Source organism: Diceros bicornis, chromosome 28 (assembly GCF_020826845.1).
Source record: "Diceros bicornis minor isolate mBicDic1 chromosome 28, mDicBic1.mat.cur, whole genome shotgun sequence".
NCBI classification, from domain to species: Eukaryota; Metazoa; Chordata; class Mammalia; order Perissodactyla; family Rhinocerotidae; genus Diceros; species Diceros bicornis.
The window spans coordinates 40,199,947-40,217,184 of NC_080767.1; the positions used below are offsets into that span (position 1 = coordinate 40,199,947).

General features: G+C 57.1%; 1 protein-coding gene across 1 annotated transcript; it reads right to left on the reverse strand.

Annotated features, from left to right (window-relative positions):
• Positions 1-8,762: 8,762 nt before the first annotated feature.
• Positions 8,763-16,736, reverse strand: LOC131393622 (lipocalin-1-like). Its single transcript, XM_058524684.1, has 8 exons — positions 16,647-16,736; positions 16,172-16,302; positions 15,576-15,646; positions 14,931-15,041; positions 13,977-14,075; positions 9,967-10,088; positions 9,613-9,681; positions 8,763-8,828 (listed from the first exon to the last, which is right to left on the reverse strand). The coding sequence occupies exons 1-8, from the start codon at positions 16,734-16,736 to the stop codon at positions 8,763-8,765; spliced, it is 759 nt and encodes a 252-aa protein (XP_058380667.1).
• Between the last annotated feature and the right edge of the window lie 502 nt (positions 16,737-17,238).

Sequence of the window (17,238 nt, forward strand, 5' to 3'; positions counted from 1 at the left end):
TTTTATCATGAAAGGGTGTGGATTTTGTCAAATGTTTTTTTCTGCACTTAGTGGGAATCAGCTTTTAAACCATGAAATCATCTTCCTTTCCCCTCCCTCTGTCTTTCTCCCTCACACAAACACGTAGAACCTCTCTGGAAGCAAATCAGAATGCACATATTAAATTTTTTTTAAATTTTTTTAATTTTTCCCTCAAAGCCCCAGTAGAGAGTTGTATGTCATAGTCGCACATCCTCCTAGTTGCTGTATGTGGGACACGGCCTCAGCATAGCCAGAGAAGCGGTGCATCGGTGCGCACCCGGGATCCGAACCCCGGGCGGCCAGCAGCGGAGCGAGTGCACCTAACTGCTAAGCCACGGGGCCGGCCCAGAATGCACATATTAAATACTTGCTGAAAGATGCCTGAATGCTTGCTGAAAGATGCCTAAGCAAATTTGCCTGTTATTTTATCTCAAAATGTGTTTTGCAATTCAGGATGTGCATGCTATGGCAAACCATAGGCAAATCCACCGAAGGAAAGGAGCCACTTTTATAGAGAAAATGGTGGGGTAGTGAGGGGCTGTTCTAAAAGAAAATCCACTGGGGGAAAATAGCAGTTCAAGGCAGCAACAGCTTCTCATTGGCTGAGCTGTGGTGTTTCTAATTGGCTGAGCTGCAGCATTTCTGATTGGCTGGGCTGTTGCTGGGCGGGGAAAGAAGTCTTCCCTCAGTAGTAAAGTAGTTTTACTTCCTGTCTGAGATGCAAGCACCCTCTCTTCCTGTTTGGAGTAATTGATGTGTGATGGGGTGAGAGCTCCCCCTGCAGGCCCTCCTGACTCTAATTTAGTTCAAGTTTCTTTTATTAATTTACACAAATGAACAGTCTAGGCCTCTTGATCCCAGTTGTCCTTGCCCTGGCGGCTGTGTAGCTGGGGGAGGGCCCCACTCTGAACTAGTGATGACTAGAAATGCACATGTTAGTGATGATTCCAAGGGCAGCTGCTCCCTCTGGCATACATACTCCACCGTCTTCTCTTCTCTTTACTGCTGTACAGTGAAAACATTTAGTGTTAAGGAGAGGATTGTGCAGGAAATAGCATATGTCAGGTGTGTGTGCTGAAAGGTAACAGTAAATAGGCAAAAAATGTGACTTACCTCAGAAATATATTAAAGAGAATATAGCACATTCTGTGCAGACCTTCCTGGTGTGGAAGTCCACGTTCTGAAAATACTGTTTTTGGTTTATTCTCTGAGGCCTCATATATCGCTTTTCTCTTCCAGGAGTCTGGGTGCTGACCATGTTGTTGGCTGGCCTCACGAGTGTGAGCCTCCTGTTCCACATTTTGGCCTGTTACAGGTAAGAGGCCTTTGGGGTCATTTGTGTGTCTTCAGCCAGGCTTTCTCAGAATTCCCGGGCAGTGCCGGCAGAGCCCAACGTGCAATACAGGGTCTAGGCTGGACAAACACTTCGTCTGCAAACTTCCCATGGCACTGAGTTTCTAAAGCCCTTAAATAGCAGTGATCTAAAGTAGAAAAGGGGCGGGCCGGCCCTGTGGCTTGGTGGTTAAGTGCGCGCTCTCCACTGCTGGCGGCCCAGGTTTGGATCCCGGGCGCGCACTGGTGCATCGCTTCTCCGGCCATGCTGAGGCTGCATCCCGTGTACAGCAACTGGAAGGATGTTCATCTATGACATGCAACTATTTACTGGGGCTTTGGGGGAAAAAAATAAATAAATAAAATTATTAAAAAAAAAAATAAAGTAGAAAAGGGAAGGGCAGAGGGATTTCAGCATTATGTTCGTCAGGGTTCTCCCGAGAAAGCACCAACAGGATACATATGTGCGTGCACACACACACACAGATGTGTGTCTGTGTGTGTGTGTGTGTGTGTGTGTGTTTATATATGTATAAAGAGAGAGGAGGGAGGGAGAGAGAGGTTGATTTTAATATCTTGGCTCATGTGACCATGTGGGCTGGCAGGTCCAAAATCTGTAGGCCAGGCTTGCAGACTAGAAACTCAGGTGTTTTCTAGTCTGAAAGTTGTGTAGATGCTGTAGTCTTGAGGCAGATTTTCTTCTCTGGGAAACCTCAGTTTTTGCTCTGAAGGCCTTCGGCTGATGTGGTCCACCCACACTATTGACAATAATCTCCTTTCCTTAAAGTCAACTAGTTGTTAACCACATCTACAAAATGCCTTCACAGCAACACGTAGATTAAATACCCAATTTGATTAAATAACTGCGTGCTGCGGCCTGGTCAGGTGGACACGTAAGACTCACCACCACAGCCGCGCTCTCTCCACTTGGCACCACCCACATCTCCTTTAGCCGTATTTAATCTCCAAGTAAGACAGGAAGAAAGTCATTCTTCCTCCTAACATGGTACAGCTCTCCTGTGTACATCTCAAAACACACAAATACTCTCTCCAAGGAGGACGCAAAGTTCTTGGGTGATGTTCACTCTTTTCCTTGATATCCTGCAATTTAAATACTATTATGTGAAGTTAACTATTATTGACACATCCTGTGTTATATGTTATGTTATATGATAAGAAGATAAGGAAGAGAAGAAAAGAAATCTATCTGATACACTCACACAGCCCACAGTCTGGGAAGACTTCCTGGAGTGGGATTCTTGGGTGGGGGCTTCTCTGCAAGGCAGTTTTCTGTTTTCTGTTTTTGGAAAGGCAGTCATGTTGGTGAACTTTTGTCCTCTTGCAGCATCAGTGCTAGCCCTAAAACAAGCTCCACACCTAGTGCCAGCTCCAGCACCAGCTCTTGCAACAGTTCCAGCTCCATTGCCACTTCCAGATTTAGAGCCAGTGCCAGCTGCAGAATTAGAGCCTGCTCTGTCACTAGATATAGTATCAACTCCAGAGCTAGAACTAGTTCCAACATCACCTCAAGTAAAAGCTCCAGAACTAGCTATAGCAGCTCCAGGGCTAGAACCAGCTTCAACACCAGCTCTATCACCAACTGCAGAGATAGAGATAGCTCTAACATCAACTTATTTGCCAGCTCCAGCACCAGTGCTAGCACCAGCTCTAGAGTTTGAATCAGACCCAACACAAATCCCAGAGTAACAGATAATGACAGGAACTGAACTAAAGCCTGCTCCAGCACCAGCTCTGGCAACACTCTAGAGCTACAGGCAGCTCTAGATTTGAAGCCATCTCTAGAGCTAGCATCAGTGCCAGAACTAGCTCTAACACGAGCTCCCAAGCTAGAAAAAGCTTCAGTGCCAGCTCCAGAGCTAGAACCAACTCGAGCACAAGGCCAAAAGCTAGAGCCAGCTCCAGCACCAGCTCAAGAGCTTGAGTGATATCTGGAGCCCGTTCCAGTCAAAGCTCCAGACTCAGAGCCAATTCCAGCACCAGCTTTAGCACCCAGTCCAATGCTAGATCCAGTTCCATTACCAGCTCCAGAGCTAGAGCTACCACTGGTTCCACAGCCAGAGCCAGCTCCAACACCAGCTCTACCAACAGCTCCAGCACCAGAATTTGAACGAGCTCCATAATTAGAGCCAAATCCAGCTCCACCACTTGCATCAACTCCTGAGATAGAGCCAGCTCCAGTGCCAGTTCCAGTTCAGGGCTGGTGTTCTCCTATGAGTGAGAGGTGGCTTGAACACTAGCTGTAGCACCAACTCCAGAGATAGAGGCAGCTCTGTCACCAACTCCTTTGCCAGTCCTAGCGATAGTTCTAGTGCTCACTTTAGAGTGAGAACCAGCTTTAAGCCAGTTTAGAGCCAGGGCCAGGTTCCAAGGAAGAGTCAGCTCCAGGACCAGCTCTAGCATTGGCTCCAGAGTTAGAGCCATTCCTGGCATCAGCTCCAGAACTAGAGTCAGCACCAAGTTCAGAGCTAGAGCCTGTTCCAGCAACATATCTAGTACCAGCTTCAGAGCTAGAGCTCCCACAAGTGCGGGCTCCTGCACCAGCTCCAGAGCAAGAGCTGGGTTGAATACCAGTTGCAGACATAGAGCCAATGCCAGCTCAAGAGAAGGAAGCAGCTCCAGCAACAGCTCCAGAGCCAACTATAGCAATAGCTCTAACACCAGCTCCAGTGCCAGAGTAGAGCCAGCTCAAGGAGCTATATTAAACTGCAGAGCCAGGTCCAGACTATCTCTGGAGGTAGATCTAGCTCCAGCACCTTTCCCAGAGCTAGAGCTAGTGCCCACTATAGAGCCAGAGCCAACTCCAGCCCTGGCTTTCGCATCAACTCCAGAGATTGAGCATCTCCTGCTTCAGCTCCAGTGCCAGTTCTAGGGTCAGAGCCATCTTATAGCTAGAGCCAGCTCCAGCACCAGCTCCAGCACCAGCTCGAGAACTAGCCCAGGACATGACCATCATGGGCGGGGCCTGGTGTGGGACTGAGAGCAGGACATTCCCTGCCAGGCAGGTCACTCCCGGGTACCTTGATCTTCTCCACTCCCGGCTCCTCCTCCTCCCTCCCCCCATGAGGTCTCAGCCCCAGGGGCTCTGCACCCCTGCTTTCCCAAACAAAGTTCAAAGTGGACAAAGAGACCTCAGATGTTGGAAACTGTGGCCAATACCTTAAAAATTGTATACATTTTGACCCAGAAACTCCACTCCATGCATTCTGTCCTAAATAGAGATTTATGGATGCAGATGTTCCCTTCAGCACGATTCAGAGTGAAAAATTGGAAATGGCCCACGTTCCACAGCAGAGGCTCTTTGTGAATTCTGATACAGGGATGCAGAAAATACAGAGAGGAAGAGGATTGACTGGCATGCCCCCCGTGGGCAAATCAGGCTCTAGGAGAGCACACACCCCGGAATCCGCCCTGCCTGACACCCACCAGTGCACACACACACATGCACACACGTACACACACTGTACAAGAATTCCTGGGGGATAAGCTCCTGGGATTCACCCTGCCTGACACCCACCAGTGCACATACACACATGCACACACGTGCACACACTGTACAAGAATTCCTGGGGGATAAACTCCTGGGATCTGCACTGCCTGACACCCACAAGTGCACACACACAAATGCACACACGTGCACACGCTGTACAAGAATTCCTGGGGGATAAACTCCTGGGATCTGCACTGCCAGCAAAGGCTGCCCCTGGGGACTCTGAGGGTCCTGCACGTGTTCTCCAGAGAGGAGGGTCCTCTCGCACTTGTCTCCAGGGGATCTGCTGGGGCCTCTGCTTCATCACGTGTCACCGGGGCTGGTCACCACCAGACTATACACCTGCCAGTCTGCTGGTGACTAGTGCCGTCTCCACAGTGTTGACGTGCGCGTGTCCTCATCGTGAGGTCGAGTGTCTCTGACATGTGAGCCCATCTGCTTCCCGTTCCTTGGAACTGCCCATGTTTGCTCTCTGTCCCTTTTGAAAACATTGACTCTCCAGAGTTTTTGGACCACAGGGATGTGAAAGCTTTCTCTGGCCTTGGGTTGTAAGGAATGCTTTTTAGTTTGTGGCTCATCTTTCCAGCTTTCTACATTTTTCTTGTTTTTGTTTTGGCCACAGGAAGAGCCAGGCTTTTCCTGTCTGGATTCTGGCTCTGGTGTCACACTTAGAACAGTGGTCTCTACCCCGAGATTATGCTCATGTTTACTAAAAGGGCTTCATTTTATACATCTAGTCTTTAATCCGTCTGGGATTTTCCTTTCGAATGACAAAAATGCTATTTTAAATAAAAAATAAAATTAATCAGTTCCACTCACAGAAAACATCCATAATAGGTAAAGGAACAGAGCCAGAAAGCAGATTAGGGGTTGCCAGGGCCGGGGAAGGGACGAATGGGGAGGGAGTGTTTTGGTGCAGGGCTTCCTTTTGGGGAATGAAATATTCTGCAGCTAGACAGTGGTGGTGGTTGCACAGCACCGTGAATGTACTTAACGTTCATAAATTGTACAATTTAAAATGTTAAAAAATGTAATTTTATTATATTTAAACTTTTAATCATAAAGTATAAAAAATCATAAAAAAGTAAAAGAAAAAAAATTCTTTATTGTTACAGAAACAGTAACAGAAGAGAGAAAGGAAAGTTCTGGTGGAGGAGTAGATCGAAGATGTGGCTCGGGGGCTGGTGAAGAGGGAGGTTCCAGAGCCGGCTCTCCCTGCAGGGTCCGTGAGTCCTGAGCTGGCTCTGGCCTCCTCCAGGAGCAGGTGCGGGGCTGGCTCTCCCTGCAGGGATGGTGAGTCCTGAGCTGGCTCTGGCGTCCTCCAGGAGCAGGTGCGGGGCTGGCTCTCCCTGCGGGGACGGTGAGTCCTGAGCTGGCTCTGGCCTCCTCCAGGAGCAGGGGCAGGGCTGGCTCTCCCTGCAGGGATGGTGAGTCCTGAGCTGGCTCTGGCCTCCTCCAGGAGCAGGTGCGGGGCTGGCTCTCCCTGCAGGGATGGTGAGTCCTGAGCTGGCTCTGGCCTCCTCCAGGAGCAGGGGCAGGGCTGGCTCTCCCTGCAGGGATGGTGAGTCCTGAGCTGGCTCTGGCTCTCCTGCAGGAGCAGCGGCAGGGCTGGCTCTAGCTGCACAGTTGGCGGATCCTGCCCTGGCTCTGGCTTTCCTGGAGCTGCTGCAGAATCTGGCCCTGGATGCAGAGTTGCTGCTGGAGCTGGTGGTGGTGTCGGCCCCGGCCCTGGTGCTGCTGCTGGAGGTGGCTCTACAGCTACTGACGGAAATGCCTCCAGCTCAGGATCTGGCTTTAGTTCTGTTGCTGCTTTGGCAGCTGAATCTGCATCTTCAGATTGTGCAGGCGCTGGTGCTGGAGCCACCGCTGGATCCTGAGACGGCAATGAAGCTGCAAGAGGAGACCAACATGTCTGCCTTCCCACTGCGGCTTTCCAAAGGGATAAAACTCCCGCTGCCTTTTACAGAAGCTCCCATGCAAGGACGCACTGCAGGACGTCTCCCCCAAATACAGTCCACCAGACAGGTGGTCTGAGGCCGGTCTCTGCTCCTGGCCCAACACCCGCCTCTGAGGGCTCCTCTCTGTAGACCCAGTACCGACCCCTCCCCACGCGCTTTCCTCTGGGCTCTGCCTCAGTGGGCTCCAGGTCCTCCAGCTGGGCCAGGAGAAGGTGGGCATGGCACTCCAAATCAGAGTCGGGCACGTGGAGCTGCACGTGGGCCACCAGCGTCTTGAGGCAGGGAAAGTCCGGGGGCTGACAGAAGTCCTCTGGGTACTGGTCCAGCCAGGTGCCCAGGATGGAGGAGATGGCAGTGGAGGTAGGTGGGTGGGCAGCAGAGTCAGAGGCCCGGCCTCTCCTTCAACGTGGCCTTCCCACAGCACCCCTGTGGAGGCTGCGCTCCTGGGCCCGCCCCTGCCCAGCCAGAGGCCAGTCCACCCCAGCCCACCCTGACTTGGTGGTCCAGGCAGGGGCTGCAAAGAGTCTCCATGGGAGGGAGCCCTCCATCAATGGTGGGACCACCTCCCCCTTCCTCGGAGAAGACTGACACCCTCCTGTGTGTCCCCCGCCCCTCCCCACAGGAATGTCAGCTCTTCACAAGGACAGGGAGGGCTGTGCCTGCTCTGTTCATCGCACTGGCGGGCTCGCAGTAGGTGCTGCATGAATATGTGAGGGAGGAGGGAACAGGCAGAGGGTGTCCTCCCGCCCAGCCTTCATGGCCCTCGTGGCACCTCCACCTGCAGCTCATGCACCATCGTGCTGTCTTATTCTCTGTGAGGCATTTGCGGGTCTGTCTTCCCACCGACACTATCTTGGGAATGGGGACACAGCCAGCCCAGCCCCACTTGCAGCTGGGCTCGGAGGACCAAGGTGCGAGGCTGGTTTGTGAGCAGGTCGCTCCCCACACCTCCTTCTGGGGCCCTCGGATCAGGGAGGGGGCGAGCAGGGCTGGGAGGGGCTGGGAGGGGCTGGGGTGGGGATGGATTCTCTCAGGAGCAGGCTCTGAGCCCCCAGCCTCCTCTCTGCTCCCTGAGGGGCCTGGGACCCCATCTGCAGCTGACTCCTTTCTTCCTGCAGGAGAGGACCCCAGACCTTAGCCCACTAGCAGGAATCACAAGATGTGTGGGAGCCAGGGGACTGCCCTGCCCCCCCAGCCACAGACCCCAAGTGTGCCCCACTTTGGAGACAGAAGCCCTCCTTCTTGACTCAAAGCCCAGGCATTTCCTAGTTGGTCCTGGGGTCTGCCATCCTCCTCACAATCAGGGTGGATGAATCCATATCTAGAGGAGGCCAGGAGGGTGTCGCATGGAATGTCCTGTGTCCACTACCTGCTCTGGTGTCTAGTGGGCCTGGCTGACTCCCCGGCTACACTGGAGCCCAGGAGGACAGGGATTTTTGTGTCTGTACCTGGGAGGGTGGTGCTTCATGTACATTTGCTGAATGAATGAAGCCCAACCAGCACCTTCCCAGACATCCGAGTGGGCCTGAGCCCCCACTCAGCCCCCAGGGATCCCTGCTCTGCCTACACCCAAGATGGGACCCCCACAGGGGATCTGAAACCTCCGTTAGAAATGGGAAAACTGCTTTGCCTGAGGCCACAGGATGGTGAGGCTCGAGGCAGGAGCTTCTTCACGGGGAGAGGAAGGTCATAAATAGAGACAACCACAGCCCTCGGCAGCCCTTCCCGCAGGGCCAGGCTCGGGTCAGCGCTGTCCTGGGCTGATCCCAACAGTCCTGACAACAACCCTGTGAGGTTGTCCTCTTAGCTCCGCAGTTTTCACACGAGCAAACTGAGGCTCAGAGAGGTGAAGGGACATCCCCAAGACACACAACCAGCAGGGGGCAGGGAGCCTCAGAGCTATGGAGGGGCGGGGCTCACCTTTTGAACAGCAGGTCTGGGGCCTACTGGGTGGCAGTGAAGGCTCGGCAGGTGCACAGGAAGAGGGTGACATAGGAGAAGTCGCTGCCCTGGAAGGCAGGCACAGACCCTCCACCAGCTTCTCCGGGGTGTCCGCGCTGACTGCCCCCACCCTGCGGGTCTCATCCAGGTAGAGGGTTGACTCATTTTCACACTGGGACTCATCTTCGGACAAAGAGGGACAGCTCAAAACACCGACAGTACAAAAATACTCGTGTTCACTTCCTGAAGTGCAGCAGTTTGTGAAGGATCAGCTCGGACAGTCTTGCCAATGTGAAAAGTAACTTTGCATTTGGCCAAGGCTGGGGCTGGACAGTGGGGGTGGAGGGAGGGAGGAGCCCCGCTCCTGGGGTCGGGACTGCGGCCGGCCGCCAAGCGGCAAAGCCCCGGCTGGGACTCTGCGGATTGGCCTGGGCAGCGTCTGGGCAGGAGGCCTTCCTTCGCCTCTCCGGGCCTGGGTTCTGGAGGCCCCTCCACGGCAGCACTCACTCGGAGTTCCTCGGCCCTCGTTGGCAGTGTGGAGCTCCTGCTCTCACCCGCTCTGGCCCCAAATCCACCGTGAGCCCTGCTCTTCCAGGCCCTTGCTCTGGTGGCTGCCACTAGTCCCCCCAAGACACCAGCTGAACAGGGCGCAGCCCTGCCGGGCCCAGAGGAGGTCAGGTCTAAGCAGCATGTCAGACACTGGCAGCAGGAGGGGAGGCCTTGGCGGGGCCAGCCCCCTCCTCTCCTGACCCCCGGGCCTGGCCCCCTCCTCTCCTGACCCCCGGGCCGGCCCCCTCCTCTCCTGACCCCCCGGGGCCGGCCCCCTCCTCTCCAGGCCTCGGGCACGCTCACCGTCTCCTTCGGCCGTTTCTGGGCTCTCTTGGGGTTCATCTCCAGGGTGGCAAACTTGGAGGTCCCCTCCTGCCAGGGTCAAGGACGGGGTCAGTGAGGCCATACCCACCTTTCACTTACGCCTCCCTGGAGCCTGCAGTCGGTTCAGAAGGGCCCCCAGGCTGCTCTCCCTGGAGCGGCCCGCACCCCTGCTCTCTGCCCCGTCAGCCTGCGCCTCCTCTAGGTCCTCACCACCCCTGAGACCGGCTGGCTCATTTTGGGGACTTGTCCACTGAGTCACCCACTTGGCGGGGACCACCCCTGCCAGCACACCCAGAACCGGGTGCATAGCATGTGACCAGTAAAAACCGTTACCCTCGCAGGTTCCAGGGGGACCCTCAGGGGACAGAGGATGGCAGGGGCCAGACAGGCCTCAGTGCGGTTCCCACGGGTATGGAGTGGGGGCCGCTCCAGGGAGCCAGCCAGGGTCTTCTGGCCTGGACACGCAACCCCGTTCTCTCAGGGCTCCTTTATCTTGGCCCTCCCAGGGCTGCTTCCCTCCCCCCAGCCCTTGGACCCCAGCCCCTAAATCAAGGACGAGAAAACAGGGCCAGTCCCACGTCTCATGTGTGTTCCTGCCTCCCTGTTCGTTCCTCTCCCAGGAAGAATCTGAGGGCATCCGAGGTGGTAAGCACAGGGTGACTTCTAACGCTATGCTTCCCCGTAGTTCCTTTATAACATGTGGGACTGGGTACACGGCCCTAGGGCATTCTGTGTGGCGTTGATAACACACGTGGATATAATGTGTAAGTCGACTATCACATAAAGGAAGTGGAGGGACAAAGGATCTTTACGGCTGTTCTGAGCAGACTGAGAAACGTTAAAGATGGCATCGTCATGCCCAGAGCAGCCACTTCACAGTGATGCAGAGGGAGAGCTGAGCAGCCAGGAGGTGGATTGAAATGGAATCGAGTGCATGGTGGCCCTGGGGTGGGTGTGGCTTCTCTGATCTTTCATAAGGCCTCTGGCCTGGGTGCTTGTTTTCTTGTTTCTTCACCCCCAGTTCCTGGATGGACACCGCCTCTTCCGAAATGCCCCTCCCCACCAGAAGGAGCGCATTCCTGGGGTTGCTGCTTCCAACCCAGCACTTCCCAACCCCCATTTCCAGCACCAGCTGTCGGTGCTCTGGGCAATGTGAGGGCTCTCAGGATTTCCCCAGCTGGGTTGGGTGCTCCCCTCTGGGGGAGCCGAGGTGGTAGCATCCGCCTTCCACCATCACTGACACCCCATCCCTTTCCTCTCTGCACGACCGCCCGACTTGCCCAGGCGGGGTCTGGCGCTGGCCTGGGGTTTGGGATGATGGTCCCCTCACAGCCCTTTCTAGCGGAGTTGCTTTCATGTGGGCTCTGGAAGCGGCATGATGACTCGAGTTCAGGCGCCACCATTAGCTCGGAACCAGAAAATGCTGCCAATAGTTTTCCTGCGTGTCTGAAATGTCTATGGAGTCAGATAGCTGACCCCTCCCCCAACATCAGTTAAATGTTTACATTCTATTTGTGTGTCTGAACTTGCAGACTTTCACGCTGTGCTGCCCTCGTGGGGTGTGGTGTGAGAGAGACTCACCCGCCTGCTTTTCCCACCCGTTTCCTGACAGGCCACTCAGCACCCCGACCGTCCTCTCGGGGAACTCTCCTTCCCTGTCTCTGGATCGCCCTCTCTGGGGACCACTCCCTTGGGTTGGGCCAGTGGGGAGGACGCCGGAGGAAGGGCTGGGGGTCTGGACAGCGGGTCTCCACAGTGACAGTGACCGAGGCCTGCTGGAGGAAGTCCTGTTCACGAGGGCTCCTCGGGGCCCACGCTTTGGGGTCACAAGCTCTGGGGTGTATTGGAGCACCACTCTGCTCCCCCTGGTTCCCCCTCTGCGGCCTTCCTCCCCGACAGCCCGGGTGCCGTCAAGGCCTGGGCCCAGTCCAGTGTGTGGCGAGTCCCTCCTCCCGGCAGCCCAGCGCCCAGCACCACCGTCCCCGGGACAAAGCTTGGGGATGCTGGAGCGGCTGTCCTGTGCCAAGGCCGGCTCTGGTCTGACCCCGACAGAGGAAGGTCCAGTGGAGGCGACACTGCTTGCTGCCGCTCCCTCTCCCCGCGAGCAAGCTGCGGGCAGGGCTCCCTGGGCCCAGAGCGTGGGCAGGAGCCCTGACAGGCCCTGGTCAGCCAGGCTGGGGGGCGGCTACTCTGGGTCCGAGGGCACAGGCTTGGGCCCGACCAGCAGGAACCTCGCGTACCTGTCATTCTCCATGTGAATTGATGTCCCTCCAAGCCAGAGCCTTGGTGACAGGCTGAGGTCAGCAGCACCGCCTCTGTCCTCACCATGCCTCTCTGGGATGGCCAGTCCACAGGGAGCCCACTAGGCCAGCTCACCCCACCACATGGGCCATGCATGAGCTGCCCCTACGGCCCCAGCTCCTGGTCACCATCGCCGTGCAGCCCCTGTGTGGCCCTGCCTGGCAGCCCTCCCGTGTTCAGAGCTGCGAGTGAGTAGCCAAGAGCTCTCCCTCTCGTCTCCGAGTGTCACTGTGATGTGTCTCGCCATCAGAGAATCTTTAAATCTTATAAAACACCAGAATCCCCTCAAAGCGTCTGAACAAGTTGACCTGCGGTGGTTCCCCCCCAGGGCTGGTAACTCGCCTTCCCAAACCTGCCCAGACACGGACATGGGAAGCCCTGAGCCAGAACCCGGAGGGAGGGCGGGAGCTCAGAAGAGCAGCCTGAGGACTGGGGGCTGGCCTCCTGGGCCTGAGGGCCAGCTCAAGCCCCCGCCACACCCCTGCTCCAAGCTGCTCCCTCCTCCTTCCTTTCCCCCATGTCCAGCCTGCTGGGACGTAGGACCAGGCCGAGGGTCCAAGGGACCCCACAAACCCTCACCTCAGGCAGAGGCTTCCTTCGTTCAAGCATCACAGGTTGTACTTGTGCAGTCCCATGGACCAGGTCCCTGCTCCCAACCACACGACCACTAGAACCTGGCCTTCGTGGGCCTCAGACCTGCAGAAAGCCCCATAGGACCCTAGGGCAGAGCCACAACACCCACCCCTCCGCCCGGACCCTCATGCCCTTTGGACTGCGCCCCCCACCACGGAGAAGCAGGACACTGATGGGTCCTCCGCCCTGCCTGCCCTGGCTTGCCCACCCCCTCCCCATCCCCAGCCCACCCGAGGGACCCCACAGACAAGCAGAACCACCAGGAACTGCTGAAGCTCTTTATTGGAACCAGGAGCAGGGATGCAGGGCTGGGGAGTGGCAGGAGGGGGCGGAGTGGCCCAGGCTTCGGGGTCAGGGGCTCCTTCCACGTCCTGCAGGACAGAGGGTCCTGGTGGTGCCGCTCTGGGGCTGCTGTGGAGCCGCAGTGCCCCTCATCCTGGAAAGGAATGGGAGGGTCAGTGAGGCCAGGACGGGGGAGGGTGAGGGGGCTGCAGCGTGGAAGGCAGGTGCTGGATTCTCAGGGGCTGCAGTGCAGGGGGCAGGTGCTGGGTTCACGGGGGCTCTGGCCATTGGATCTGAGGAGATGGGAGAGGGACCTTCCCAGAGGCTGCCCACAAGGCTCCACGCTATCGTGTGGAGGTGTGTCCAGGCGACTTCAGGCCAACAGGAGGGCAAAGGGGGAACAGTGATGCTGTTCTGGATTCTGGCTCTGCCAACCCCTGGGCAGTGACATTGAGCAAGTCACTGAAACTCCATTTTCAAAAAGGACATGCAGCCAGTGAGGGACCCAGGATATCTGAAGTGTCCCGGGCACAGGTGCCATATTTCTGAATCTTTTAAGCAATTCATGGGGTAGAAAGAGTCATAATGGCTATTCGGAGGTGCAGAGAAATTTCACCCCTGCTGGCAGGCATGCTGGGGTATCAGGAGGATACCCCCAGCACCCCAACCCATGGAGTGCCCACACAAGAAGAATTTCTTGACTGCCCAGGACTTACTCTGCGAGACCCAATCTGGAGGTGAGGCTCAGGTGCCTGGATGACTCCAGGAGCAGACACTCCACCTGCCTGGCCAGGTGGGGTCTCCTGCCCAGGTGGGAGCAGGGGTGGGGGATGGGCCATATGGCCCCTTGAAGTCCATTGACCCCATGACTGATTTTCTCAAGTGGCCTCTACAGCTATTCACTTACCCTAATCACTTCCTGCAGAGCAGGTTTCTGTAGAAAAAAGGAAACACACACGATTCAGGAGACCCCAGGGAATCAGTTGCGGCCAACACTTCATGTGACCCCAGAAAGGACAAAGCCAAAATCAGATGTAGAGTGACCTCTAAAATGTCGCTTTGCTAACTGTCCCAAACTGTCCCACCGTGGGGACCCTGGCAGGACCAGGCAAGGGCGTCCCGCCTACCACTTTGCTTGAGGGTGAAGATCTCCAGGTTGAATCCTCGGTCTCTTGTGAACGTCTTAAAATCCTCCAAGGCCCCCTGGTTGTTCTCTGGGTCTCTTCCTGTTGGTGAAACCAGGAGACATGAGAGTGAGGGGCAGAACCAGGGGGAGGCTGGTGTCTCCCTCCTAGCCTGGGGTACAGATGAGTGGGCCACCGCGGAGCTGGGGTGGAAGACCAGCACCCACGTGGGGCTGGACCCCAAGGACCCTCGGGCCGGGAGGAGAGCTCGGCTGGAAAGGCGGAACCGGGAGCTGTGAGCATGTAGTGGGTGCCGTGCGGCAGGACTGGGAGGAATGGGGGTGCTCTTCATGAGCACACCAGGGGTCTCCCTGGAGCAAGGACAAACTGCAGGACCTGCCCAGCCACCGAAGAGGGCATGTCCCCTCGGGGCCCCGGACCCCATGCCGTCCCTGCTGGACTGATGTCCACACTGCTCCTGGCCACGGGGAGCACACAGGAGACCCTCTGGGGGCCTCTTTGTCTCTAGGCAGGAATGGTTCTGACCCCCCGATGCCTCCTTGAGCCCCCTCCCCTGGAATTAAGCCCTGGGAGCTGGAATTTCCTTCCCTCCCAGGCTCCGTGCACACACTGCTCTTCTCCCCCGTGGGAGACCCCAAAGGACCGGGGCTGAGGGTGACGCTGCAAGGAGCTGCCCCCGTGAACAGCGTGACCCGCCCGGTGACATCTGTGACATTTGGATCCCTGTGCTCACAGCGGTCCTCTGCCCTTTCTGTGTTCCCACTGCTGACACCTAGACTGGGAAACCCAAATCCTGAACTCCAGGGATGGGACCGAGTGCTTCCTTCAGGAAAACCAGTCCGGAAGGAGCTGCCAGGGGCTTCTCCTAAGAGGGGGAGTCACGGGGAGCAGGGAGGAGGGGAGAGGGACTCAGGTGCTGGGATGCGGGACCCTCACCCACGAGCTTCGCCCCTCGGATCTGCTTCCCCTGGAGCTCGCCTTCCCAGTAGAGAATGTAGTGGTCCTTCACGTGGGACGGCAGGATGTACGCCACGAACTTGCGCCCGTCTGGGGAAGGACAGCGGCACGAGTCCTCAGTAAGTCACGTGATGCTCCAGAAAGATCTGGAGCTTGCCCAGCACCCAGCCTGGCAGACCCTCCAGCTTCCATGCACTCCCAGCCACCCAGGCTGTGGGATCTCCACCTCTCGAGGACCCAATGTACTGGGAGAGCGCCATACCAGAAAGGAGATCACATCCCCAACCACCGGGTCACAGAGAGGTTTCAGGGTGAGGGGTTTGAGGAGGTTGGAGCATGGGGTCCTCAGCCCCCAACAACCCAATACAACTCTGCTCCTCTCCCTGACATGGGCACAGCCATAACCCCGCAGGAGCCCCTGGGCATTCCTGTCCCTCCTGGGACCAAGGTGTCCCACCTGGCACTTAGTGTCAAGTGTTCATGTCTTTAAGGCAAACTGACTGGTGGGAGGAGAGGGTGGGCATTTAATGGGGTCAGAAGGGAGTGGGGCTTCTCTGGCTAAAAGTCTGCCCCTGGCTCTCCCGGTGTGTGGGGGCGCGGCCTGGCCGAGGCTCCAGGACTCACAGGCCGTGTATTTGCCGGGCTTGTCGGTTTTCTCCAGGACCAGTTTCATCTCCCGGCACTGACCGCTCACCCTGGAACACAGAACCCATGTGGTGATGCTGCCCTGGGGTGTGCCCACTTTGGAACACAGCCAAGCCCCCCACTGCTCCCCTGCCTCGGAGCCGCCACAGGGCAATGCCCAGTAAAGGTGGCCTGGGGTCTGAGGTGGGCCTGGCAAAGGAGTGCGCTTCTCCTCCCTCAAGTCCAGGCGCCAGCCGGGCCTTTGGTGTCCCTCGTGGCAGCTCCCTGGGGGTCCCTCAGGGAGGAGGTGGGGGTGCATCGCCCACCAGCAGCCAGCACTACCCCTAGCAGCCCAGGAGCCCATCTGCGGCAACCCCTCCCCAGTGCCCTAAGTTTGGGAGTGTCTGCCCTGCCTGGTGCCCCGCAGTGAGATACCCTCCATGGCAGTGACCCCTTAAAGCTGCCTAGTGCTGAGTGTTGTAGGAGGAGCTGAGAAGGACAGTTGGCGTGGTCTGCCCCCTGCAGACGCTGGCTCTCCTGGCGTGGGGAGGGAAGGCCGAGGGATGGCGCAGGCCGCCCAGCCGGCCGACACTCACAGTATGCTCGTTTTGACTTCCAGGTTTCCCCCCTCCAGGGCCGTGAGGGTCATGGGGGTCACCAACTCCGGCCTCTTTCCAGGAATCTCCTGGTCTGTGGTCACGGCCTTCAGATACCATTTCCCTGACACCTGGAGAAAGTTCCTTCCCATCAGGCCTCAGGCAGACCCCCCACGGCCTCCCCCTCCTGCTCTGCAGCCCCAGACTGTATCCCACCCCCAGGGCTGGAGGCTCGAAGCCCTTCCCAGCCCACCACCCCACCCAGCATGTGCCCAGCACCCTCTCCAGATCCACCCAGACGCCAGCTCCCGGCCCCTGCAGATTGGCTGGGACCATGGGTGCCCTCACTCTGGGGGCCCCCTGCACCCTGGGGCCATCGGGCACAGACCCCTTTTGCTCTATCTGAACATTCCCTCAGGAGCAGGGGTTAATGCCTGACCCTAAAATGAGTGTGTCTGCCCCATCTGAGCCTCACATCCGGGGTCTCTTCGCCCAAGGCCAGGGGGTCCTGGGCCTGCAGGGCAGCAAAGAGGCTGAGGCTGATGATCAGGAACAGGGTCTTCATCTCCAGGTGTCTGTGCCCACAGTCACCCAACAGGTCACTGGCTGGGGCTTGGAGAGGCTGTGCTGGGCTCTCACACAGCCGCCCTTTATACCCCTTGGCCGAGGGTCCCCCAGGAACTTGGCACAAACAATTGACCAATCCCTTCCCGGCTTAAACTGTGGCCAATTCTGCAGTGGAGCAGACAAAATGTCATTATTGTTGGATGCTGTTGAATAGCTCCCCTTAACCACCAAGGACCATCGAGGCCACACCGTTGTCTAGAGGGGCGGATTTGCAAATGTTATGGGGCGGGGGGGGGGGGTGTGAGTCTGAGTGCAGGGAGCGGAGGCCTCCCGTGAGGGGGGCCACCGAGGGGACATGAGCAGTGCCAGTGGACACCCTCTGCCCATCCCCACGGGCTGGGCCGACGTGCTTGCTGCCAGAAAGGGTTCGGGTTGGACCTTAGAGCCACAGGCTTGGGTCTCAGCTGACCTTCCTGGGTCCACAGGCAGGCTCCCTAGCC

Excerpts from the sequence above, each read along its gene's own strand:
- LOC131393622 (XM_058524684.1), bottom strand. The coding sequence starts at position 16,736 with ATGAAGACCCTGTTCCTGATCATCAGCCTCAGCCTCTTTGCTGCCCTG. Across the intron at positions 16,303-16,646 it reads TGGGCGAAGAGACCCCGGAT|GTGTCAGGGAAATGGTATCT; the intron begins GTGAGGCTCAGA and ends AACTTTCTCCAG. Across the intron at positions 9,682-9,966 it reads TCCCCCTGGAACCTGCGAGG|GAGGGGACCTCCAAGTTTGC; the intron begins GTAACGGTTTTT and ends TGACCCTGGCAG.